The sequence below is a fragment of the Nerophis ophidion genome, linkage group LG02 (assembly GCF_033978795.1).
Source record: "Nerophis ophidion isolate RoL-2023_Sa linkage group LG02, RoL_Noph_v1.0, whole genome shotgun sequence".
Lineage (NCBI taxonomy): Eukaryota > Metazoa > Chordata > Actinopteri > Syngnathiformes > Syngnathidae > Nerophis > Nerophis ophidion.
This window is the reverse complement of record NC_084612.1, coordinates 62,735,038-62,762,350: the sequence shown is the minus strand read 5'-3', so window position 1 is coordinate 62,762,350 and position 27,313 is coordinate 62,735,038. Positions and strand designations below refer to the sequence as shown.

The window sequence follows — 27,313 nt, the reverse complement described above, 5'->3', positions numbered from 1 at the left end:
TGGATGATCACAATCAGCAGAGAAAAACCCTGATCGCAACATCTCTAGTAAAATTGTATAAAAAGTCAACAACAACAAAAAAGATTACTTGAGTCAGTGGGGAGTTCAGGTAGCTTGACCTGGAAAATGATGCTATGCTGAATGGAGCGGATTCCCTGCAGGGTTCTGTCTCTGAAACATAGCACCTCCACAGTATCCACCATAGAGCCCCTAAAACACAAAAACAGAGAAAAAACACATTTGAGCAGATTCCAAAGTGTGATGTGGCATTCTCACCACAGCATGATGCAAACAAGTTCACATAGCAACACATCTCCCCTAATAAGGTTCTGAAAGGCTGCGTTCACAATCAAAACTTCTTGGGGTGAAAAAATACTGAATGCATTTCTCTCATTGCCAGCGTCAACAGTTTATGTTTAACGGCAGGAAACAGGCACCGAATGGACGAGGTTTGTTTTGGATATAAAGTGCCTGGGAGTCTAGCATTTGTAACATGAAAAACAACAGCGTCCATCACAGCTTAGTGTTTTATAACCAAATGCATGATGGTCAAATGATCTATAAACTGGAAATAATGTTGGTGAAGCATCACTGGCCTGCTGTGACGATTCATAAAATGCTATTTTAAGGTGAAAATGTTTCGGCTAGAGATGTCTGATAATGGCTTTTTTTCAGATATCCAATATTCTGATCTTGTCCAACTCTTAATTACCGATTCCGACATGTACAAACCCCGTTTCCATATGAGTTGGGAAATTGTGTTAGATGTAAATATAAGCGGAATACAGTGATATGCAAATCTTTTTCAACTAATATTCAATTCATATTCCATATTCATATTCAAATAATAATTAACTTAGAATTTCATGGCTGCAACACGTGCCAAAGAAGTTGGGATAGGCATGTTCACCACTGTGTTACATCACCTTTTCTTTTAACAACACTCAATAAACGTTTGGGAACTGAGAAAACTAATTGTTGAAGCTTTGAAAGTGGAATTCTTTCCCATTTTTGTTTTATGTAGAGCTTCAGTTGTTCAATGGTCCGGGGTCTCCGCTGTCGTATTTTACGCTTCATAATACGCCACACATTTTTGATGGAAGACAGGTCTGGACTGCAGGCGGGCCAGGAAAATACCTGCACTCTTTTATTACGAAGCCATGCTGTTGCAACACTTGCTGAATGTGGCTTGGCATTGTCTTGCTGAAATAAGCAGGGGCGTTCATGAAAAAGACAGCGCTTAGACCTGTATGTACCTTTCAGCATTAATGGTGCCTTCACAGATGTGTAAGTTACCCATGCCTTGGGCACTAATGCACCCCCATTCCATCACGGATGCTGGCTTTTGAACTTTGCGTTGATAACAGTCTGGATGGTTCGCTTCCCCTTTGGTCGGATGACACGATGTCGATTATTTCCAAAAACTATTTGAAATGTGGACTCATCAGACCACAGAACACTTTTCCACTTTGAATCAGTCCATCTTGGATGATCTCGGGCCCAGAGAAGCCTCGCCCCATCCTTTCTTGTGAAAGACTGAGCATTATTTGGGAAGCTGTTTTTATACCCAATCATGGCAACCACCTGTTCCCAATTAGCTTGCACACCAGTGGGAGGTTCCAAATAATTCTTTGATGAGCATTCCTCAACTTTATCAGTATTTATTGCCACCTTTCCCAACTTCTTTGTCACGTGTTGCTGGCATTAAATTCCAAAGTTAATGATTATTTGCAAAAAAAAATGTTTATCAGTTTGAACATCAAATATGTTGTCGTTGTAGCATATTCAATTGAATATGGGTTGAAAATGATTTGCACATCATTGTATTCCGTTTATATCTAACAATTTCCCAACTCATATGCAAACGGGGTTTGTACAGTCGTGGAATTAACACATTATTATGACAAATTTTGTTGTGATGCCTCACTGGATGCATTAAACAATGTAACAAGGTTTTACAAAATAAATCAACTCAAGTTATGGAAAAAAAAATGCCATCATGGCACTGCCATATTTATTATTGAAGTCACAAAGTGAATTATTTTTTTTTAACATGCCTCAAAACAGCAGCTTGGAATTTGGGACATGAGCAGGTTGATGTTGCCATCCAAGCAACGTTATCATGGACGCCCCTGCTTATTCCAGCAAGACAATGCCAAGCCACGTGTTACAACCAGCGTGGCTTCATAGTAAAAGAGTGCGGGTACAATGCTGACCTGTGTCCCTTTGAAAAGGTGTGGCGCAATATGAAACCTAAAATACCACAACGGAGACCCCGGACTATTGAACAACTTAAGCAGTACATCATGGGTGTCGAACTCTGGCCCGCGGGCCAAATTTGGCCCGCCGTGTAATTTAATTTGGCCCTTGAGGCAATATCAAATCAACAATAGACCTGGCCCGCCGGTATTATAAAGCGGCGGTGCCGCTAATACTCATACTTGCCAACCCTCACAATTTTCCCGGGAGACTAGCGAATTTCAGTGCCCCTCCCAAAAATCTCCCGGGGCAATCATTCTCCTGAATTTCTCCTGATTTGCACCCGGACAACAATATTGGAAGCATGCCTTAAAGGTACTGCTTTTAACATCCTCTACAACCTGTGATCACTTCTGCTTTTCCTCTTTACAAACAGCATGCCTGCCGAGTCACGTAATATATGCGGCTACTACACTCACATAAGGGAATGCAAGGCATACTTGGTCAACAGCCATACAGGTCACACTGAGGGTGGCCCTATAAACAACTTTAACACTGTTACAAATATGCGCCACACTGTGAACCCACACCAAACAAGATGGACAAACACATTTCGAGAGAACAGCCGCACCGTAACAACATAAACACAACAGAAGAAATACCCAGATTCCCTTGCAGCACTAACTCTTCCAGGATGCTACAGTACACCCCCCCAAATGTATTAGCCTGTGGAAAAAGTTAATGTTGATATTTACCCCAGAAGGCTGCAAATAGAAAAGAGGCATTACATTTTTTATTTACATTTTATTTAATATACCATTGATGTTTTTAATTTGATTTTTGAAAGTTGATTTTGTACTATTAAGTTATATAAGCGTTACTTGTTCCATTGTCAGGGTTAAAGCAAATCAGTGTAGAAAACTGAGCCATAATTAACATTTTATTCATGCACTTTATTTTGCTACTTCAAGGCTTGGCTGTTTGATTCATTCATTATTGTTATTTTATTTTTCAAATGTATTGTTAGCCTGTTGAAAAAGTTTACTTTGATATTCACCTCAGAAGGCTGAAAAAAGAAAAGAGGCATTTAATTTTTATTAAAATTGTATTTGATATGCCATTGATATTTTTGTATTATTAATATCATTATTTGAAACTCGATTTTGCATGTCACTATAACGATATATTAGCCTTGCTTGTTCAATATTCAATGCAAAACTTGTTTGGGTCCATATTAAAAGGTTAATTTGTTCAACCTTGACCCGCAACTTTGTTCAGTTTTAAATTTTGGCCCACTCTGTATTTGAGTTTGACACCCCTGCTGTACATCAAGCAAGAATGGGAAAGAATTCCACCTGAAAAGCTTCAAAAATTGGTCTCCTCAATTCCCAAACCTTTACTGATTTTTGTTAAAATAAGTTTCTCAATTCGAACATTAAATATCTTGACTTTGCAATCAAATATAAGTTGAAAAGGATTTGCAAATCATCGTATTGTTTTTGTTTACGGAGTACACAACGTGCCAACTTCACTGGTTTCGGGTTTTGTATTACAATAACCTATTATATCAATGAAATGCCTGAACAATCTGCTGATGACAATCACACCCCCAAACAAGTTTTTGTGGACTTGTATAAGAATTTGACATGATTGATTCCATTGTACTGATGACTATAAGCACACAAAACATGAAAGTCATGAGAGACAAAGACATTCAAACTAAAAAAATCTGCACACACACACACACACACAATTAAAAGGTGCTTACCACTGGTTCGCTAAGAGAACCAGTAGATTTCTCAAAGGCCATCCTGGATGTTGAGACAGAGTACATGGGTCATACACGCCCACAGTCACCTAGAAGACATGGACAGCATTAATCCTATGAACATACAGTAGGTTAGGTTGTATTTTTGCCTCATTCCTGTGAGAATCCTGCATGTGACTGAAGCTTTAAGGCAATGGTTCTCAATTGGGGGTACGCGTAACCCTGGGGGTACTTGAAAGTATGCCATGGGGTATGTGAGATTAAAAAAAAATATTCTAAAAATAGCAACAATTCAAAAATCCTGTATAAAAGTATTGATTGAATAATACTTCAACAAAATATGAATGTAAGTTCATAACCCGTGAAAAAAAAATGCAACATTCAGTGTTGACAGCTAGATTTTTTTGTGGACATGTTCCATAAATATTGATGTTAAAGATTTCTTTTTTTGTGAAGAATGTTTAGAATTAAGTTCATGAATCCAGATGGATCTCTACTACAATCCCAAAGAGGGCGCTTTAAGTTGATGATTACTTCTACGTGTAGAAATCTTTATTTATAATTGAATCACTTGTTTATTTTTCAACAAGTTTTTAGTTATTTTTACACCTTTTTTTCCAAATAGTTCAAGAAAGACCACCACAAATGAGCAATATTTTTGCACTGTTATACAATTTACAATTTAATAAATCAGAAACTGTTGACATAGTGCTGTATTTTACTTCTTTATCTCTTTTTTTCAAGCAAAAATGCTTTGCTCTGATTAGGGGATACTTTAATTTAAAAAAATGTTCACAGGGGGTACATCACTGAAAAAAGATTGAGAACCACTGCTTTAAGGAGTGGTATTTTTCAGGACTAACTCCGGTGTGCTCAAACAACCACCAGGTAGCATCTGTGAGCAGATAATACTGTATCATCTCTTTCGGACTCATCAGGTGGTTGTGCATTTTTCAATAATTCGTCACACGTGCTTTAGGCGAGGGATGTGGCAAAATCTAACCCAGGCCCACTGTAGGAGAAGTCAGGAAATAATGATTTTTTTTTTTTTGCTCCAGGGCTCTCCTTCAGTATTTACGCCATAATAGTAAATACAAAATAAGACATAAAAGCTGGTATTTGGGATAACATGAGCTAAGGAAGAAAGTCAGCCCAGTGACACATCTTGTATGTCCTTAAGTAGGACCATTTGTAATCAAAGATACATTTTAAGAGGAAATATATTTAGATGTATTTTATTGTACATTTTTTATATTAATTTTTAGTGTCATTTTGTGTATTTATTGTAATAGGGTATTATCTAATATAAAGGCTGCGCTAGTATGAAATAAAATACAAAAATTGACATTCTGTCTTTTGGATCACATACCGTTCGGAACTGTCAGTTTTTATTTGTATATTTTAGAGCTTGTTGATTTAAATATATTCCTCTTTAAATCAAGACTCAAAACACTGCTTATTTACTGTAATTTCTTATTGTTGTTTTTATTCAATTTATTTTATTGTTTTGATTTTGTACGGCGTCCTTGAGTGCCCAGAAAGGCGCCTTATAAGTAAAATATATTATTATTATTACTATTATTATATATTTCTATTATGTGACGGATAACGATTCTGTCTATCTGGTACAACTACATTACACAATTATTAACAAAAAATGTATAAAACATTATTTGAAATTCATATGAAAAAGTAATGTACAAACATTAAAAGAGTGATTTGTATGTGTAATAGTGTACATGGTAATTGTTATATATATATATATGATATAGACATAATATATCAGTATATATAATATACTGTACATATATTATGTAAATATTACATATAAATGTAATATTTTATATTGCTATATTTAGTCTATTCATACCTGCATTTTCCTTTCCATCATTGTAACTGAGCTACTGTGTGGAACAATTTCCCTTGTGGATCATTAAAGTTGGCCCAAGTCTAACTTCTTTTCATAATTGGATGGTAAAAAACCTAAAAATGTAATAAAATTACATTCATGTTACATGTTTATTATTTAAGTTAAGAGTTGGGGTTTTTATTGTGTTTACATTGTAATTGTGTTTTAATATTTATTTTGCACTTAAAAGGGGCTGTTTGCAACATTTACACAAATGCCTAGAAGGCGCTAACTGTCCATCCATCCATCCATTTTCTACCGCCTATCCCTACTTACGAGTGTTGTATCTCGTATTAGCTTTGGGTGTTGTTAGCTAACAATACCGGTTCAGGTACTTAGACTTAGCTGTCATTGAATGTATATTATTTGTATCATAATAAGCTGGATGCAAATATTTCACCAAAAAATGTGTTAGATAAACTTGGTAATTGTGAGAGTTTTAAAACACATGTGTTGTGTTAACCCATTAATGGTAACATAAGATCACCGGTGGGGTTTTTGTTATTATTTTTAGGTTGAAAAAGGTAACAGAGTGGCAAACAGCACATTTAAAGGGGATCTGCACTTTTTGGGAATTTTGCCTATCACTCACAATTTAATTGCAAGACAAGAACACATCTTTCTTTTTTTATGTATTCTAATCATCATTTGCTCCCAAGTAGTCTTTGTTGTCGCTCATTAAGTCTGCCATGAATAACAGTGATGTTATTATTGAAGGAAATAGCAAACTATGTAATGAGTCTGTGAAATTAATACAATACTGAATGCATGCTAGAATGAATGTGCTTGTTAATGCATTACATATCTACTTAAAATGTGTATGTAAAATGTTGATGGAGACTTTTTAAAGCCAACGGGAATAGATCGAATCCCGTTGGCTCCATTGTTCGCTAACTTTCGCAAGAGTTTATTTACAAGTTAGAATGCATAAAAAATAAACAAAATAGGTGCTTGTCTCACAAAATAATAAAACAAAAAGTGCAGTTAGCCCTTTAAATGACTTAGTTGAGATCATTTTAAAACATTGCCTGTACAGCTAAACCGTTCTATAAGGCAATGTTTTTCAACCTCTTTTGAGTCAAGGCACATTTTTTTCATTGAAAAAATGCGGCGGCACACCAGCAGAAATCATAAAAAATAAAACTCAGCAGCCGATGTTGACAAAAAAAATTTGTTTTTGCAATTGTTGGACATGACTTTAAAGCATGGGTGTCAAACTCCGTGTGATTTAATTTGGCCCTTGAGGCAATATCAAATTAACATTACAGCTGGCCCGCCGTTATTACACAGCAGCGGTGCCGCTGTAACACCGCAATTTCTCACACTTGCCAATCCTCCCGAAGTTCAATCCCCCTCCCGAAAATCTCCCGGGGCAAGAGTTCTTCCGACTTCCACCCGGACAACAATATTGAGGGCGTGCCTTAAAGGCACTGCCTTTAGCATTCTCTACAACCTGTCGTCACGTCCGCATTTCCTCCATACAAACAGCGTGCAGGCCCACTCGCATAATATATGCGGCTATTACACACACATAAGTGAACGGGACTCTCGCTGCTGTGTTGTATCCACTTTGGACTGGACTCTCGCGACTATGTTGGATCCACTATGGATTGAACTTTCACAGTATCATGTTAGACCCGCTCGACATCCATTGCTTTCGTCCTCTCCAAGGTTCTTAGTCATCATTGTCACTGACGTCCCACTGGGTGTGAGTTTTCCTTTCCCTTATGTGGGCCTACCGAGGATGTCGTAGTGGTTTGTGTTGTGGTTTGTGCAGTAATTTGAGACACTAGTGATTTAGGGCTATATAAGTAAACATTGATTGATTGATTGATTGATAAGTGAATGCAATGCATACTTGGTCAACAGCCATACAGGTCACACTGAGGGTGGCCGTATAAACAACTTTAACACAGTTACAAATATGCGCAACACTGTGAACTCACACCAAACAAGAATGCCAAACACATTTCGGGAGAACATCTGCACTGTAACATAACATAAACACAACAGAACAAATACCCAGAATCCCTTGCAGCACTAACTCTTATATATTTTGATATTTACCTCAGAAGGCTGCAAAGAAGAAAAGAGGCATTAAATTTGTATTTAAATTTTATTTTATATGCCATTGATATTTTATAATTATCATTATTATTATTATTTGAAACTCGATTTTGCATAACACTATAACGTTACTGTATATAAGCCTTGCTTGTTCAATGTTCAATGCAAAACTTGTTTGGGTCCCTATTATAAGGTTAATTTGTTCAACCATGGCCCGCGGCTTTGTTCAGTTTTAAATTTTGGCCCACTCTGTATTTGAGTTTGACACCCCTGCTTTCAAGCATCACCAAGCATGAATCAATATAGCTCTCGTCTCAAAGTAGGTGTATTGTCACCACCTGTCACATCACGCCGTGACTTATTATGAGTCGTTTGCTGTTTTCATGTGTGTAGTGTTTTAGTTCTTGTCTTGCTCTCCTATTTTGGTGACTTTTTCTCTTTATTTGGTATTTTCCTGTAGCAGTTCCATGTCTTCCTTGACCGCTTTTCCCCACACCTGCATTTTTTTTTAGCAATCAAGAAAATTTCAGTTGTTTTTATCCTTCTTTGTGGAGACATTGTTGATTGTCATGTCATGTTTGGATGTACTTTGTGGACGCCGTCTCTGCTCCACAGTAAGTCTTTGCTGTCGTCCAGCATTCTGTTTTTGTTTACTTTGTAGCCAGTTTTAATTTCGTTCTGCATAGTATTCCCTAAGCTTAAATGCCTTTTCTTAGGGGCGCCCACCTTTTGTTTATTTTTGGTTAAAGCATTAGATACCTTTTTACCTGCACACTGCCTCCCGCTGTTTCCGACATATACAAAGCTATTAGCTACCTGTTGCCACCTACTGATATGGAAGAATAAAACGTGGTAAGTCTGCCGATGTCCAGACAGTACAAACACTCAAGAACGGCACATTATTTGTGGATTATAATTACTGGTTTGCAAAAAATATTTTTAAACCAAATACGTGAAATCGGATAATCTCTCACGGCACACTAGCGTGCCGCGGCACAGTGGTTGAAAAACACTGCTATAAGGGCAAGAGTGTGACCCCAGAACCAACTTACTGTGTCTGTTACTTCCGATGGTAAAATGGCTGCAGATTACATTTATTTTCCACTTTAAAAGGTCCAATATAGTATTTTACCACAATATCATAGACCAGTGATTCTCAAACTGTGGTACGTGTACAATCAGTGGTACGTGGGTTCCAGCTACTGGTACGCCAAAGAATCACTTTGTTAAACATTATAGTTTTATTTGATTCATTATTTAAGAACAATGTTTTATTGTCCTATATTCAAACCCAGTGCTACTGTACAAACTGTATGTAATGTTACATTGGCCAAAAATATTAAATATACCCGTTAAATACTATGCTACTGTATTTTAATATTGGCCATTATGTTGATAGTTGGCTAGCCAAGTGTTTTCTGGGGTGGTACTTGGGAGAAATATTGTTCAGAACCATTGCCATAGACCAGTGGTTCTCAAATGGGGGTACGCGTACCCCTGGGGGTACTTGAAGGTATGCCAAGAGGTACGTGAGATTTTTAAAAAATATTCTAAAAATAGCAACAATTAAAAATTCCTTTATAAATATATTTATGGAATAATCAACAAAATATCAATGTAAGCTCATAAACTGTGAAAAGAAATGCAACAATGCAATATTCAGTGTTGACAGCTAGATTTTTTTGTGGACATGTTCCATAAATATTGATGTTAAAAGATTTATTTTTTTGTGAAGAAATGTTTAGAATTAAGTTCATGAATCCAGATGGATCTCTATTACAATCCCCAAAGAGGGCACTTTAAGTTGATGATGACTTCTATGTGTAGAAATTGTTATTTATAATTGAATTACTTGTTTATTTTTTAACAAGTTTTTAGTTATTTGTATATCTTTTTTTCCAAATAGTTCAAGAAAGACCACTACAAATTAACAACATTTTGCACTGTTATACTGTACAATAAATCAGAAACTGATGACAGTGCTGTATTTTACTTTATGTCTTATTTTCAACCAAAAATGCTTTGCTCTGATTAGGGGTTACTTGAATTAAAAAAATGTTAACAGGGGGTACATCACTGAAAAAAGGTTGAGAACTACTGCTATTGATCACTGAAGTAAGCAATCCAGTGTCTCCATGGCAATGACCAAGATGCAACCTGACAAAATGATTAGGAAGTTGAAAATGACTGTCATAAAAGACACAGAAAAAAAAACACACCAACCTTGGTCATACGCGGGAAGAACGTCGCCCACTCTGCCAACAAGGCCAACTGGATGGCGTCATCAGTGTACTTAATTAGGAAATAGGGAACTGCTGTGGTGCCTCCTTTGATACACAGGCCATCATAGGCCTCCTGCAAGGCTGCGATCTATGGCAGAGTCCATTAGAAGTCATAAATAAAAAAGTGCATGTGCTTATGATTTAGCGATCTAAGCGACACCACCGATGTTGTATACTGTATATCCAACTTGAAAAGGGCAACTATGACTAATGCAACAGATAATACTTTATAAGACCTCCGGTTTAATAAGGCGTAATGAACGCATCTCTCTCAGTGATTGATTTTGGTGATTAAAATTATTGAGTTGCGATATGACATTTCTATCTCTAATTGAAGCACATAAATCAACATTGTTTGTTAGGGTCAAACTTTTTGGCATTTTATTTTATGCAAGCCCTGAAAGGCCTACTGAAATGAGATTTTCTTATTTAACAGAGATAGCAGGTCCATTCTATGTGTCATACTTGATCATTTTGCGATATTGCCATATTTTTGCTGGAAGGATTTAGTAAAGAACATCGACGATAAAGTTCGCAACTTTTGGTCGCTAATAAAAAAGCGGGTTGTGGAGCTCCTCACATCTGAACATTGTTTACAATCATGGCCACCAGCAGCGAGAGCGATTCGGACCGAGAAAGCGACGATTTCCCCATTAATTTGAGCAAGGATGAAAGATTCGTGGATAAGGAAAGATAGAGTGAAGCACTAGAAAAAAAAAAAAGGCGACAACAGAGGGAGCGATTCAGATGTTATTAGACACATTGACTAGCATAATTCTGGAAAATCCCTTATCTGCTTATTGTGTTACTAGTGTTTTGGTAAGATTATATGGTCGTACCTGAAAGTCGGAGAGGTGTGGCGACCGCCAGTGTCTCCGTGGGAAGCCACATTTCTCAACGAGGCAAGCCAGCCGAGCTGAGATTTTTTTTTTTTTCCCTCTCCTCCACGGTGTAAGCATCCGACGGTCGGGGGCTGCCGGGGGGAGGAGGCAAGAGAGTCCGCAGCTGCAGGAAGAACGACGCAAACTCTCCGCTCACGTCTACAGTGAGAGCTGACTTATTGCCACTATTTTCTCACCTAAACCTGCCGGTTGACATGTTCGCTTTACCGTCAGCTTTCGGGAATGTAAACAAGGAAACACCGGCTGTGTTTGTGTTGCTAAAGGCGGCCGCAATACACCGCTTCCCACCTAGATCTTTCTTCTTTGACGTCTCCATTATTAATTGAACAAATTGCAAAAGATTCAGCAACACAGATGTCCAGAATAATGTGTAATTATGCGATTAAAGCAGACGACTTATAGCTGGGATAGGTGCTGGATCAAAATGTCGGCTACAATCCGTGACGTCACGCGCACGCGTCATCATACGCGACGTCATACCGCGACGTTTTCAACAGGATACTTCGCGCGAAATTTAAAATTGCAATTTAGTTAACTAAACTGGCCGTATTGGCATGTGTTGCAATGTTAAGATTTCATTATTGATATATAAATTATCAGACTGCGTGGTCGGTAGTAGTGGGTTTCAATAGGCCTTGAAGTATAATTTAATAACCTGTTTTGCAGAGAACACCTTCTCCAGGACAGTAGGCGGCTTTATGATTTTTATCCCCTCCGGGAAGCATAGCGCGGGGAAGCAGAACCAGTAGTAGAAATGGTACTTCTTTAAGTCCTGCAGGAAGATGAGAAGGAAGAAAGTATTGTAGTTTCTTAACTCCCACATATTATCAGTAATAATATAAGGACACGTACCGCAAAGGTCAGCAGAATAAACCTGCACAGCACTGCTGGGTCTCTTAGTGCTTCTCCTGAAAGTATGGCATTCCAAAGCTAAACAAAACAACATTTAAAGGTGAATTGCTTTCATTCAACAACATTTGATTAGATTTTGTGGTTGGACGTGACATTTACTTCCTTGGACTCGTTCTCCAGGAGAGCCTTCTTATCAGTGCCCTTAAAGGCATCCAGAGTGTTGGTGTTGTACAGTTTGCCAACAGCCGCACAGCAGTGGGCTGGGGTCGAACCATCTCTGATATTCAAAAAGGGAGAAAACAAGTCAAAGGTAAGTGTGTTTCATATTTAATACAGAGCTATGCATGAGTCAGAACACTAACAAACAACAACAATGGAGGAGTGCAGATCCTGTGTTCACCTATACATATTTCATCCAAGAAGAGACAAAGGGCAGCAAGACAAATGGGCACTGCAGCAAAGTGGAGACTGCATCAAAAGGTACGCTAATGATAGCATGTGTGTTTTTTTTATTTCTAGCCACGGATACTGAAATGATTGTTAATTGCACTTTATTACGTTATGACTAGGGGTGTAACGGTACATGTATTTGTATGGGGGTTTCGGTTCGGTTCGGAGGTGTACCGAACGAGTTTCCACACGAACATATTAAGTAGCGCACCGGAGGTTGTGTAAACAATGCAGAGCGAGGCACAACACACGGCAGGCTAGCAACGACCGAGCTAGGACAACATGCAAAAGTCATAGCTGGAAGACCCCCCTGCCTCGTTAACATCTCCCGTTTGGGAACACTTTGGCTGCGCGGTGCGATACAACAATGGAGGACGTATGTTTGCCGAAATTGTTTAGCAGCATTAAGGTACGCTTCTGCCAACACGTCAAACATGCTAACCTCTTTGAAGCGGCACTACCGCATTCAAGCAGCCTCGGCGAGTCAGGCAGGGCTGAAGCAATAACAAATGTTTTTATAGCAGCAGATTTAAGACCATTCATCCATCCATTTTCCTACCGCTTGTACCGTTCGGGGTCGCATGGGGTTGCTGTATTGCATTAAAAACTAGATTTTGACCCACTTCTATGGTGGAAGAACAATAAGCCCACATATCCTCTTACTGCCAAATTAGCCAGGCTGGGGGGTGGGGGTTTGGGGGAGGGGGGGTGTTGATGAACGTGGACCACAACTTGAACAAGTTGAAAACCTTTTTGGGGTGTTTGCATTCAGTGGTCAATTGTACGGAATATGTACTGTACTGTGCAATCCACTAATAAAAGTCTCAATCAATCAATCAATCAAACAAAATACTTTATACGTAGAAAGGTTTTGTTGAGAAACCATTCTGAGCCTTATCTTATTTAGTTTTTATTTTATATATGTTGACCACATTAACCTTGGCAATGGACCCTGTGTGTACATATATATGTTATGCCATTGTTTAACAATTTGGTAAATAAATAACCCAAAAATGTATATTTTGTCTATTTCTTACTGTACTGAAAATGAACCGAACCGTGACTTCTAGACCGAGGTAGGTACCGAACCGAAATTTTTGTGTACCGTTACACCCCTATGTATGACTAAACAAGCTTGTCAAAAACATTGACTTTCCTATTGAATTCCTATCAAAAATTTGAGCCATAACCTCCTTCCATCAGTGAGAGCTTTGAATGGTTGACAAAATACTTATTTTCCTCCATAATTTACAAAGAAATTATTTAAAATTCCTACAGTGTGAATTCCTGGATTTTTTTTCACATTCTGTCTCTCACAGTTGAAGTGTACCTATGATGAAAATTACAGACCTCCATCATCATTTTAAGTGGGAGAACTTGCACAATCGGTGGCTGACTTAATACTTTTTTGTATAATTCTATATGACGCTGGATAACACTCCGGGAGCCGTCACTTTTTTGCGCTCGCTATCCCGGTACTTTCCCGGGCTATTATCCGCCGACCGCCTTGTTGCTGTAGGGAGGAAAAGCGGAACGACACACACTGCGGAAATAACATTATTCTCCGTGTGCCGGCTAAATACAAATACATTCCACAACCCCAAACATGTCTTTTTCAAAGCCTGCAGTAAAGAGAAGGGTTAGTGATGTGTCAAAGACAATTCCAGCAAAAGTGGAAGATGCAATATTTCTTTGTTGAGCACAGGGCCACCCTGGCGTGTCGTATTTGCAGAGAAAGTTGCGGTGCACAAGGAATACAATTTGAAACGTCATTATACAACTAGACATCCTGAGGAGTATGCAACATTTTCTTTTAAGAAATCTTTTCTTAAAAATGTTTTTAAAATAATTTATTTATAAATTATGGTGGAAAATAAGTATTGGTTCAACCATTCAAAGCTCTCACTGATGGAAGGAGGTTTTGCCTCAAAATCTCAATACACATGGCCCCATTCATTCTTTCCTTAACACGGATCAATCGTCCTGTCCCCTTAGCAGAAAAACAGCCCCGAAGCATGATGTTTCCACCCCCATGCTTCACAGTAGGTGTTGTGTTCTTGGGATGCAACTCAGTATTCTTCTTCCTCCAAACACGACGAGTTGACTTTGTACCAAAATGGATACATGGATGATACAGCAGAGGATTGGGAGAATGTCATGTGGTCAGATGAAACCAAAAGAGAACTTTTTGGTATGAACTCAACTCGTCGGGTTTGGAGGAAGAAGAATACTGAGTTGCATCCCAAGAACACCATACCTACTGTGAAACATGGAGGTGGAAACATCATGCTTTGGGGCTGTTTTTCTGCTAAGGGGACAGGACGATTGATCCGTGTTAAGGAAAGACTGAATGGGGCCATGTATCGTGAGATTTTGAGCCAAAACCTTTGAATGGTTGACCAAATACTTATTTTCCACCATAATTTACAAATAAATTATTTAAAATTCCTACAATGTGAATTCCTGTTTTTTTTTTTCCACATTCTGTCTCACACAGTTGAAGTGTACCTATGATGAAAATAACAGACCTCTGTCATCATTTAAAGTGGGAGAACTTGCACAATCGGTAATTGACAAAATAATTTTTTGCCCCACTGTAAGTAGGTTTCATTGTGTAAGGCAATGCAAATTAAACAATAAAAAAAACAAATAAAGGTTTGAATTGGTCCAGGTTATCGGGGACTGTTATTACTGACGGACAGGTGTCGCGGTGTGACTGCAGCCAGGCATGTAAGAAAACCCTTGTCTCCATGGCAACGTCTCAGTCGCTTTCACTCATTTGCCGCTTTTCCAGTAATGCAGGGGTAGGCAACCCTGAACGTTGAAAGAGCCATTTGGAGCCAAATAACACAACGCTGTCAAACGCCATTCATATAAAACTTGCGGGCCGCACTAACATTTAACTTTCATGTTAAGGTGGAGGCCGCAATATAACGTCTCGCGGGCTGCGTGTCTGAGACCCCTGCCTTAGAGCTTCAATCCATCCATTTTCTACCGCTTGTTCTTTTTGGGGTCGCGAGTTTGAGACCCCTGCTCTACGGCCAGGAAGCAGCTCACCAGCCAATGATGTCAACATAGCAGCAACAGTGCCAATACACTGCTAAAAATATTTTGTCTGCGTTAGCGCTTATAATAACAATATCACTGATACTTGATTAGGTTCATGTCACAAATTGTAAATGGAGTATTATTGGTGCTTGTATGGCTATTTAGAGGGCTTTATGGCTGCAACAGAGAAATTAAATTTAACTCCATTGTAAGCTGACTTTTATTTACGTTTATTTAGAGTTAGAATGCTCTGAACCAAAAATACATCAGTCTTCTTGTCCCTCATAATGATTGTGAATGATAGGCAAAATTCCCCGCAAAAAGTACAGTTCCCCTATTAAATGTAACAAGGTTAAATATGTTTAAATGAGAATGTTAAAAAAAATAAACCAAAGTTTACCATCATAGTTTAGCGCCCGATTTGTACATTAAATGTATGTGTATGCAATATTTTTTTTTCTGATTATATCTATTACCAAGGTCTTCCTCACTAAATGGAATCTGCCTACTTGTACCAGATTGAAAATCATATTGACCCAAGTCAGGGGTGTTCAAAGTGCTTTGCATTCAAAGTGCCTTTTTGGCCGACAGCTTTTTATTTGTATTGGCATAGTTTAAAAGTACAATTCAATAACAACAACTTGAGCTGTCAAAGGTAACGGGTTAACGTGTGTGATTAAACACAAACATTTTTGCATTAATCATGTATAAAATGCTAACTATTTAAGCAATTTACTTTCAGCGCACAGAATCCTTTACCTGGAAGGCAGCGTAGGTCAGTGATCAGATCGATGCATATGCCATTGTAAAGATGAGTGAGGAGACTGACTCATGTCCTCGGTGGCAAGTTTTTGAGCAAACCAATGTATTCAATATATTAATTGTATTCAAAACATTTACTTGTATTCAAATGAAGTTACATTTTTGAACCTGAAAATAGGGAGGATGAGCTACAAGTTTTAGAAGCTGTGTGTTAAACAGATTCAGCTTTAGTGAAACACAAGGCATCAGGCAGCAGTATTGCTAAATGTTAAATAGGAACTATAAACTACAAACACAATAAAATAATCACTTACTGTACAATGTCTGCTCCTATTGGGATACAGACTGATGGAATGTTCATAATTTTTCGTTTAGATGAAGAATAGAATAGGTTAAAAAAAGAAAGTGTTGCAAATAAACATGTTTTCGTGTCTATTGGATGACAAAGTTGACTAACTTCTCGGTTTAAGGCCACAACTTTCTACAATCTAGGTGAGAGAGACATGATTTATAATCTAAAATTAACTTTCACCAACTCAGAGGCGATGCAGCAGCAGATCAGTATGTCAATATAGCAGCATAAGCTAGTTAGATCGCTGTGATCATGGCGCCGCTAAAATTAGTTCCTCAACTTTAGCACTTATAGCATAGAACAGAATAGATTAGAATAGAATTGAAAGTACTTTATTGATCCCTGGGGGAAATTCAGCACCACTGTTCGCTCACAATAGATAATAATAATAATAGATAATATAATATATATGATATATTATATATATATATAATATATAACATATGAATAATATAAATATATTCTACATTTAAGTGCAGTCAAGAAGGAACATATGCATTACACCAGTGGTCCCAAACCTTTTTGTATCCGCGGCCCGGTCAACGCTTAATAATTTGTCCCGCGGCCCGGGGGAGGGGGGAATCCATTTTTTATTTTTTATTTGCCATGAAAAAGGGAGGTTTTTGTCATGAAAAAGGGAGGTTTTTGTGGTTGTTGCACTAATTGTAAGTGTATATTGTGTTTTTTATGTTGAATCAATAAATTTTTTTTTTTTTTTTTTTAAAGAAAAATTAATTAAAAATTCTTCTGCGGCCCGGTAGTGGTTGGGGACCACTGCATTATACAATATTGATAATACTTGGTTAATGTTCAGGTAACGAGATGTAAAGGGTTTTTGAATGTTTTTTTGGAGGGCATTATGTGCGGAATAAAGTGCTCCCATTAACTACATTGTTAGCCACCGCGTACTTGCCATATTTTACGACTTAGACTGTATGAAAAAAAAATGTTATTGTCTTACATAAGGATTGTGAGTGATAGGCAAAATTCCAAAAAGCACAGTTCCCCTTTCAGGTAAAAGAGCATGTGGGGTCAAAATAAATGGTTTAATTAATTTGTATATATAGATGATTAATGTAATATTTTTGTGTGATTAAATTGCATGAATATAATATTTTCTTATAATATTTAGCCTAAAATGTGAACCTTGAACCAAAGTAAAGCTAATGTGTAGTATTCCTTCCTGTCAAAACAACTAAACCATTATGCTGCAATTGGCTAACAGGTTTAAAAATGGAAAAAAATCTGCACATTTCGAAATGAAGTAATGAGGAAGTGGATACAAATGAAGGCTGAGTAAAAGTTACAACATTACTATCTTCTGCAAAGCTCTACTGCTCCCACTCTGCGTCTATACATTGTCAAAACCCCTCACATTAAAAATGTGGACTCCCCTTCATCTGCTCGTACGTCCTATTTGGCTCTGTTAGCATCAGTCCACTTGACTTACACTTCAAATGCACTGAACTCCAAGGTCAGACGGGTGGGTAAACCAACCGGATCACCTGTAGGCGAAACAATAAAGGCATGCTTTAACAGACAATGTGGTGTACATCGTTAACAGCATCACATGCTTCTTTACCGTTGCAGTAGTATCCCTTGATGCATTTGGGGCTCTCGTCCAGACGGTAGTCGTTAAGTTTCTTCTGTGTGAGCTGGTGCCAGAAGCCTGCCTCCAGAGCACTGCTGAAGGGAGCAAACTGCAGCTTGATGTCTGCAGAGGACGACTCTGTTTCACGGGCGTCAGACGCCATGATGACCTCACACTAGAAAAGGTCATAAAGTCAATATTTTCTTGTTACAAATACATATTTTTAAAGATATACCACAGGCCGGCTCTCGGCAGTGGTCATTTAGAGCCATGTTTTTCAACCACTTCGCCGTTAGATATTTTCTGGCGTGCCGTGGGAAATGATGCAACTTCACCTAATTCGTCCCCAAAAATATTTTTTTTGCAAATGAATGATTATAATCTGCAAATACTGTGCCGTTCCTTAGTGTCAGTGCTGTGTAAAACTTGGCTGTAGAACTGTGAGCCCGATATGCAGACCACAGCGTGCAGGTAAATAAAGGTATGTCACGCTTAAAGGGGAACATTATCACCAAACCTATGCAAGCGTCAATATATACCTTGATGTTGGAGAAAAAAGACCATATATTTTTTTTAACCGATTTCCGAACTCTAAATGGGTGAATGTTGGCAAATTAAACGCCTTTCTGTTTATCGGGCTTTTAGCGATGACGTCAGAATGTGACGTCACCGAGGTAACACACCCGCCATATTAATTTTCACATTACAAACACCGGGTCTCAGCTCTGTTATTTTCCCTTTTTTCGACTATTTTTTGGAACCGTGGAGACACCATGCCTCGTCAGTGTGTTGTCGGAGGGTGTAGCAACACTAACAGGGAGGGATTCAAGTTGCACCACTGGCAAGAAATCTGCCGCCAGACCCCCATTGAATTTGCCAGAGTGTCTGCACATTTTACCGGCGATGCTAAGACAGACATGGCACAGAGATGTATGGATAACCTGCAGATGCATTTGCAACGATTAAGTCAACGAAATCACAAAGGTGAGTTTTGTTGATGTTGTTGACTTATGTGCTAATCAGACATATTTGGTCACGGCATGACTGCCAGCTAAATGATGCTAACATGCTACGCTAATCGATGCTAACATGCTATTTACGCTAGCTGTATGTACATTTGAAACTAGATACCCACATTTAATGCGAAACAAACACTTACCAATCGACGGATTTAAGTTGCTCCAGTGTCTCAAGATGCGAAAGTCCTGATCGTTTGGTCCGCACATTTTACCGGCGATGCTAATAAGGCAGCCATGCTATGGGCCACTTCATTAGGTACACGTACGCTATGGCCAAATAGCGTCAATAGCTATTCGCTCAATAGCTTCAATTTCTTTTTCAATTTCATTTTCGCTATCTGCCTCCATACTCCGACCATCTGTTTCAATACATGCGTAATCTGTTGAATCGCTTAAGCTGCTGAAATCAGAGTCTGAATCCGAGCTAATGTCGCTATATCTTGCTGTGGTAACCGCCATGTTGTTTGTATTGGCAGCACTGTATGACGTCACAAGGAAATGGATAGTGGTTTCGAAGATAGCGAAAAAAAGGCACTTTAAAGCTTTATTTAGGGATACTCCGGGACCGGTAAAATTTTGAAAAAAACTTCAAAAAATACAAGAAACCACTGGGAACTAATTTTTATTGTTTTTAACCCTTTTGAAATTGTGATAATGTTCCCCTTTAAGCCAAAAATGAACAAGAGGAAAAGGCAATAAAGCATAGGGATGGGTATGTAAAATGACAGTAAAACTGAACTGGTTACAAAGTAAACAGAAGCAGAATGCTGGACGACAGCAAAAACTTGCAGCTTGTGGAGCAGAGACGGACGGCGTCCACAAAGTACATCCGTGCATTACATGGCAATCAAAAATGTCCCCACAAAGAAGAATAGCAACAACTTCAATATCCTTGGTTGCTAATGCAAAGCAGGTGCGGGGAATAGCGCTCAAAGGAAGACATAAAACTGCTACAGGAAAACACCAAAATAACAGCACAAGACAAGAGCTAAAGCACTACACACAGGAAAACACCAACAAACTCAAAATAAGGCACGAGGAGCACCTGGTGGAGTTTCTTTTTTAACGTTTTCTGCTGGTGGTGTGCCTTCGGATTTTTAAATTGACAAAAATGTGCCCTGTCTCAAAAAAGGTTGAAAAACACTGATTTAGAGCATCTCAAGCTTGATCGAGCAATCGTGGGTAGCGACAGGACCGCTGTTTTTAGAGTTCAACTCGTTTTGCGTTGTTTTCATCACCACTCTACACCGATAACGATGACCTAGACCTAGAGGTGTAACGGTACGTGTATTTGTATTGAACTGTTTCATTACGGGGTTTCGGTTCGGTTCGGAGGTGTACCGAATGAGTTTCCACACGGACATATTAAGTAGCGCACCGCACGTTGTGTAAACAATGCAGAGCGAGACACAACACACGGCAGGCTAGCAGCGACCGGGCTAGGACAGGATGTAAAAGCCAGAGCTGGAAGACCCTCCTGTCTCGTTAACATCTCCCGTTTGGGAACACTTTGGCTGCGCGGTGCGATACAACAATGGAGGACGGAGGTTTGCCGACATTGTTGAGCAGCAGTAGGGTGTGCTTTTGCCAACGCGTCATACATGCTAATCCCTTTAAAGCAGGGGTGTCAAACTCAAATACAGAGTGGGCCAAAATTTAAAACTGAACAAAGTCGCAGGCCAAGGTTGAACAAATTAACCTTTTAATAGGGACCAAAACAAGTTTTGCATTGAATATTGAACAAGCAAGGCTTATATATCTTTATAGTGACATGCAAAATCGAGTTTCAAATCATAATATTAATAATAAAAAAATATCAATGGCATATCAAATACATTTTTAATAAAAATGTAATGCCTCTTTTCTATTTGCAGCCTCCTGAAGTAAATATCGAAATAAACTTTTTCCACAGGCTAACATAACAATACATTTGAAAATAAAAAAACAATAATGAATTAATCAAACAGTCAAGCCTTGAAGTAGCAAAATAAAGTGCATGAATAAAATGTTAATTAATGCTCAGTTTTCTACACTGATTTGCTTTAACACTGACAATGGAACAAGCAACGCTTATATAACTTAATAGTATCAATCAATCAATCAATGTTTACTTATATAGCCCTAAATCACTAGTGTCTCACAGGGCTGCACAAACCACAACACGAACCACTACGACATCCTCGGTAGGCCCACATAAGGGCAAGGAAAACTCACACCCAGTGGGACGTCGGTGACAATGATGACTATGAGAACCTTGGAGAGGAGGAAAGCAATGGATGTGGAGCGGGGCTAACATGATACTGTGAAAGTTCAATCCATAATGGATACAACACAGTCGCGAGAATCCAGTTCAAAGCGGATCCAACACAGCAGCGAGAGTCCCGTTCACAGCGGAGCCAGCAGGAAACCATCCCAAGTACAAAATCAACTTTCAAAAAACAAATTAAAAAACATTAATGGTATATTAAATAAAATGTAAATGAAAAATGTCATGCCTCTTTTCTATTTGCATCCTTCTGGGGTAAATATCAACATTAACTTTTTCCACAGGCTAATACATTTGGGAGGAGGGGGGTTGTATTGTAGCTGGGTATTTCATCTGTTGTGTTTATGTTGTGTTACGGTGCGGATGTTCTCCCGAAATGTGTTTTTTCATTCTTGTTTGGTGTGGGTTCACAGTGTGGCGCATATTTGTAACAGTGTTAAAGTTGTTTATAGGGCCACCCTCAGTGTGACCTGTATGGCTGTTGACCAAGTATGTCTTGCATTCCCTTATGTGAGTGTAGTAGCCGCATATATTACGTGACTGGGCAGGCACGCTGTTTGTAAAGAGGAAAAGCAGAAGTGATCACAGGTTGTAGAGGATGTTAAAAGCAGTACCTTTAAGGCATGCCTCCAATATTGTTGTCCGGGTGCAAATCGGGAGAAATTCAGGAGAATGATTGCCCCGGGAGATTTTCGGGAGGGGCACTGAAATTCAGGAGTCTCCCGTGAAAATTGTGAGGGTTGGCAAGTATGAGTATTAGCGGCACCGCCGCTGTATAATACCGGCGGGCCAGCTCTAATGTTGATTTGATATTACCTCAAGGACCAAATTAAATTACACGGCGGGCCAAGGTTGGCCCGCGGGCCAGAGTTTGACACCCATGCTTTAAAGCGTCACCACCGCATTCAAGCAGCCTCTCCAGGCAGGGCTGAAGCAATAACAAATGTTTTTATAGCAGCAGAATTAAGACCATCCATTAGGGATGCACCGAATAATCGGTAACCGAATATATTCGGCCGAATATTGCAAAAAAAGCCACATCCGGCCTTCGGTTGAATGAGTTAAAAGCAAGGCCGAATAGTGGCGTGTGACGCAATGACGCAATTTTTGACGCGGTGACGCAATCAACCAACGTGCAGTGACGCAGTGACGTTGTAACCCGCCGCCTTCGGAAAAATGGCAGCAGTGTGGAGATATTTTAAAGTGTCGGAAAGTGACAAAAGTATTGGCGTTTGCAACGTGTGTTCAGCCAAACTGTCTCGAGGAGGTGCCTCAGCACTACTGCAGCAGCTGAAAGGAGAGCTGGTCACAGCACGAGAACACACACCCCGTCCGTGGCCGACATCTTTGAGAGGACGAAAAAGTTTGCGACTGACAGTGCCAGTGCCAAAGCAAACAAAATTACAAAGAAGGCAATAGAGTTTATGAATTGGACTTATTAAAGCCACTTGGAGACAGTAAAGTGACGCACAGAGAAAAAAAGAATGCGCGCCACAGAGGCAGCGCGTCCGCCCTCACTCTCTGACATGTTTGAAGAAATCCTCCAGGAAAACTACTCAGATTCCAGGTTGATGAGTACGAGTCCAACTGCTCAACAGTTGGACTGTTACCTGTCAGAAGTCCTCATCCCCAGGAGTGACAATCCTCTAACATATTGGAGGACCAATCAAGACCGCTTTCCTGACTTAAAGGGGAACATTATCACAATTTCAAAAGGGTTAAAGACAATAAAAATCAGTTCTCAGTGGCTTGTTTTATTTTTAGAAGTTTTTTTCTAAATTTTACAACTCCCGGAATATCCCGAAAAACTGCTTCAAAGTGCCTGATTTTCACCATCGCTACATCCACCTGCCCATTTCCCTGTGACGTCATACAGGGCTGCCAATACAAACAAACATGGCGGTTACCACAGCAAGATATAGCAACATTAGCTCGGATTCAGACTCGGATTTCAGCGGCTTAAGCGATTCAACAGATTACGCATGTATTGAAACAGATGGTCGGAGTACGGGGGCAGATAGCGAAAACGAAATTGAAGAAGAAATTGAAGCTATTGACGCTATTCGACCATAGCATGGGTGTACCTAATGAAGTGGCCCATAGCATGGCTTGCCTTATTAGCATTGCCGGTAAAATGTGCAGACCAAACGATCAGGACTTTCGCATCTTGAGACACTGGAGCAACTTAAATCCGTCGGTTGGTAAGTGTTTTTTTTGCATTAAATGTGGGTATCTAGTTTCAAATGTACATACAGCTAGCGTAAATAGCATTTTAGCATTGATTAGCGTAGCATGTTAGCGTTGATTAGGTGGCACTCATGCCGTGACCAAATATGTCTGATTAGCACATAAGTCAACAACATCAACAAAACTCACCTTTGTGATTTCGTTGACTTAATCGTTGCAAATGCATCTGCAGGTTATCCATACATCTCTGTGCCATGTCTGTCTTAGCATAGCCGGCAGACACTCTGGCAAATTCAATGGGGGTCTGGCGGCAGATTTCTTGCCAGTGGTGCAACTAGAATCCCTCCCTGTTAGTGTTGTTACACCCTCCGACAACACACCGACGAGGCATGATGTCTCCAAGGTTCCAAAAAATAGTCGAAAAAACGGAAAATAACAGAGCTGAGACCCGGTGTTTGTAATGTGAAAATGAATATGGCGGGTGTATTACCTCGGTGACGTCACGTTCTGACGTCATCGCTAAAAGACCGATAAACAGAAAGGCGTTTAATTTGCCAAAATTCACCCATTTAGAGTTCGGAAATCGGTTAAAAAAAATACATGGTCTTTTTTCTGCAACATCAAGGTATATATTGACGCTTGCATAGGTTTGGTGATAATGTTCCCCTTTAACACAGATGACACGCAGGTAATAACAGTTTTACAGCACTTTTCAAAACATAACTACAAAGTGGTTTACAGTGTTTTTTAAATTTTGTTTGTCTTTTAAAGTGGTTTACACTTGTAAAAACAAAACATATATTTAATTAATGAAATATAAAACAACATAGGCATACTACAATAAAGTGCATAAGAGAAATTGTGTTTATAACAACAAGCTGACGGGAAAGGGATTGGTTTATTTTCTGTATTATTTCTTTTTATTGCTTGATAAGAATGAACTGAACCTACAATGTTGTTTCCATTCCAAGATACTTGTCTGCTCCTTGCACCAGCACAGACAGTGAGAGGCTGTTTAGTGCTGCATCCAATGTCCTTGATGAGAGGAGGAACAGATTGACATGTGACAAAGCAGAGAGGCTACTGTTCATAAAGAACCTGCCACTGTTCCTGAAGGAAAAGGCTAAATAGACTCATGCCAAAAGGACAATAGTTCATTTGTTATTTGCACTTAGGTTTTTTCAATGCATTTTAATGCATGTTTTTGTTGGAATGTCTACAGCAGGGGTCAGCATATGTTCAACCATGGGCCAGATTTTCTAACCTTTTTGGGGGGCTTGACATACAGGCCCAGTTGTTGATGTTTTTGTCTGACATCTAAGACAAATTAAAATTGTTTTATACATAGTTAGTTTCCTTCTTTTTATTCTGAAGCTGAGGTACTGTCATTGACAAATCTGCCCTGGCCTGGGATATGTTTTGTACCTGTATAAGTGTATGAGGTTACAAGCACACACTTATTGAGATTTAGTGGGGCCTCTGTTTACATTATTAGCCAGTTGTGTAGGCTACCTGTATAAGTGTAAGAGGTTACAAGCACACACTTATTGAGATTTACTTGAGCCTTCAGTTTACATTATTAACCTATCTACTGTGGCGAAGCAGACTTTTGCCAAAAGGACAATAATTCATTTGTTGTGGGTTTATCCACTTTAATGCACTTTATTTTTTTTTGGAATGCATGTTTTGTTTGAAGGCCTAATATAAATGAAAAACTTTGTGCTTTTTTTGAAAAGGAAAGGCTACTGGAATATTTAAAAAAATGTCAATATTCAATAAAAATGTACTTTATTTGAAAGACATGTCTAAACATTTATTCTAGGCTATTTATCCAATATAAAAACATTTTTTTTTTAAATGCATTAATTATTCGGTATTCGGCGTTCGGCCAAGCGTTTAAATTTTATTCGGCTTAGGCCAAAAATTTTCATTTCGGTGCATCCGTACCATCCATCCATATTCTACCGCTGTCCCGTCCGGGGTGTGGTGTGTTTGGGGTGCTACTGCATTGCATGAAAAACTAGATTTTGACCCACTTCTAAGGTGGAAGAACAATAAACCCATATATCCTCTGACTGCCAAATTAGCCAGGCTGGGGGGTGGGGTAAAAAAATGTTAATCTGAGGCTGAGTTGACTTGAAACTGTTTAATGTTGCACTTTTTATATGTAGAACAAAAGTTATGTCATTTTATTTCATCTGAGTAACATCTTGAGGCAGTTAATGTTGATTAACGTGTACCCCGACTTAACGGGGAACATTATCACCAGACCTATGTAAGCGTCAATATATACCTTGATGGTGCAGAAAAAAGACCATATATTTTTTCAACCGATTTCCGAACTCTAAATGGGTGAATTTTGGCGAATTAAACGCCTTTCTGTTTATCGCTCTGGAGGGGATGACGTCAGAATGTGACGTCGCCGAGGTAATACAGCCGCCATTTTCATTTTCAACACATTGTAAACATTGGGTCTCAGCTCCGTTATTTTCCGTTTTTTCGACTATTTTTTGGAACCTTGGAGACATCATGCCTCGTCGGTGTGTTGTCGGAGGGTGTAACAACACTAACAGGGAGGGATTCAAGTTGCACCACTGGCCCGAAGATGCGAAAGTGTCTCCCGCCAGACCCCCATTGAATGTGCGGGAGTGTCTCCACATTTTACCGGCGATGACAGACATGACACAGAGATGTATGGATAACCTGCAGATGCATTTGCAACGATAACGTCAACGAAATCACAAAGGTGAGTTTTGTTGATGTTGACTCATGTGCTAATCAGACATATTTGGTCGGGGCGTGACTGCCAGCTAATCGATGCCAACATGCTACATTAGTCGACGCTAACATGCTATTTACCGGCGGTGCTCAAGCAGACATGGCACAGAGATGTATGGATAACCTGCAGATGCATTTGCAACGATAAAGTCACAGAAATCACAAAGGTGAGTTTTGTTGTTGACTGCCAGCTAATCGATGCTAACATGCTATGCTAATCGATGCTAACATGCTATTTACCGGCGGTGCTAAAGCAGACATGGCACAGAGATGTATGGATAACCTGCAGATGCATTTGCAATTATATTATGTTTCCTTCCACCCACATTTAATGCGAAAAAAACACTTACCAATCGACGGATTTAAGTTGCTCCAGTGTCACAAGATGCGAAAGTCCTGATCGTTTGGTCCGCACATTTTACCGGTGATGCTAACGCAGCTATTCGGCCATGCTATGGCTGTAAATAGCGTCAATAGCTATTCGCTCAATAGCTTCAGTTTCTTCTTCAATACTTTCATACTCCAACCATTCGTTTCAATACATGCGTAATCTGTTGAATCGCTTAAGCCGCTGAAATCTGAATCTGAATCCGAGCTAATGTCACTATATCTTGCTGTGCTATTTGTCATTGTTTGTTTACATTGGCAGCACTGTATGACGTCACGGGGAAATGGATAGTCGCATCGCAAACAGCGAAAATCAAGCACTTTAAAGCTTTTTTTTAGGGATATTTGGAGACCGGTAAAATTTTGAAAAAAAGTTAAAAAAATACAACATGCCACTGGGAACGGATTTTTATTGTTTTTAACCCTTTTGAAATTGTGATAATGTTCCCCTTTAAACAAGTTGAAAAACTTATTGGGGTGTTAGCATTCAGTGG

The 27,313-nt window shown here is 39.1% G+C and overlaps 1 protein-coding gene across 2 annotated transcripts in view; it reads right to left on the bottom strand.

Moving 5' to 3' along the window:
• atg7 (ATG7 autophagy related 7 homolog (S. cerevisiae)) overlaps window positions 1–27,313 on the bottom strand; it is a 188,895-nt gene that overhangs the window by 148,823 nt on the left and 12,759 nt on the right. For both annotated transcript variants that reach the window (XM_061888129.1, XM_061888139.1), the window contains exons 2-9: window positions 18,174–18,357; window positions 18,042–18,096; window positions 12,139–12,256; window positions 11,980–12,057; window positions 11,783–11,899; window positions 10,167–10,313; window positions 3,968–4,056; window positions 89–210 (exon numbers count right to left, since the gene is read on the bottom strand). In XM_061888129.1, the coding sequence (XP_061744113.1) occupies window positions 89–210; window positions 3,968–4,056; window positions 10,167–10,313; window positions 11,783–11,899; window positions 11,980–12,057; window positions 12,139–12,256; window positions 18,042–18,096; window positions 18,174–18,345 (898 nt within the window). In that variant the 5' untranslated portion in view covers window positions 18,346–18,357. The remainder of the gene's footprint in view (window positions 1–88; window positions 211–3,967; window positions 4,057–10,166; window positions 10,314–11,782; window positions 11,900–11,979; window positions 12,058–12,138; window positions 12,257–18,041; window positions 18,097–18,173; window positions 18,358–27,313) is intronic.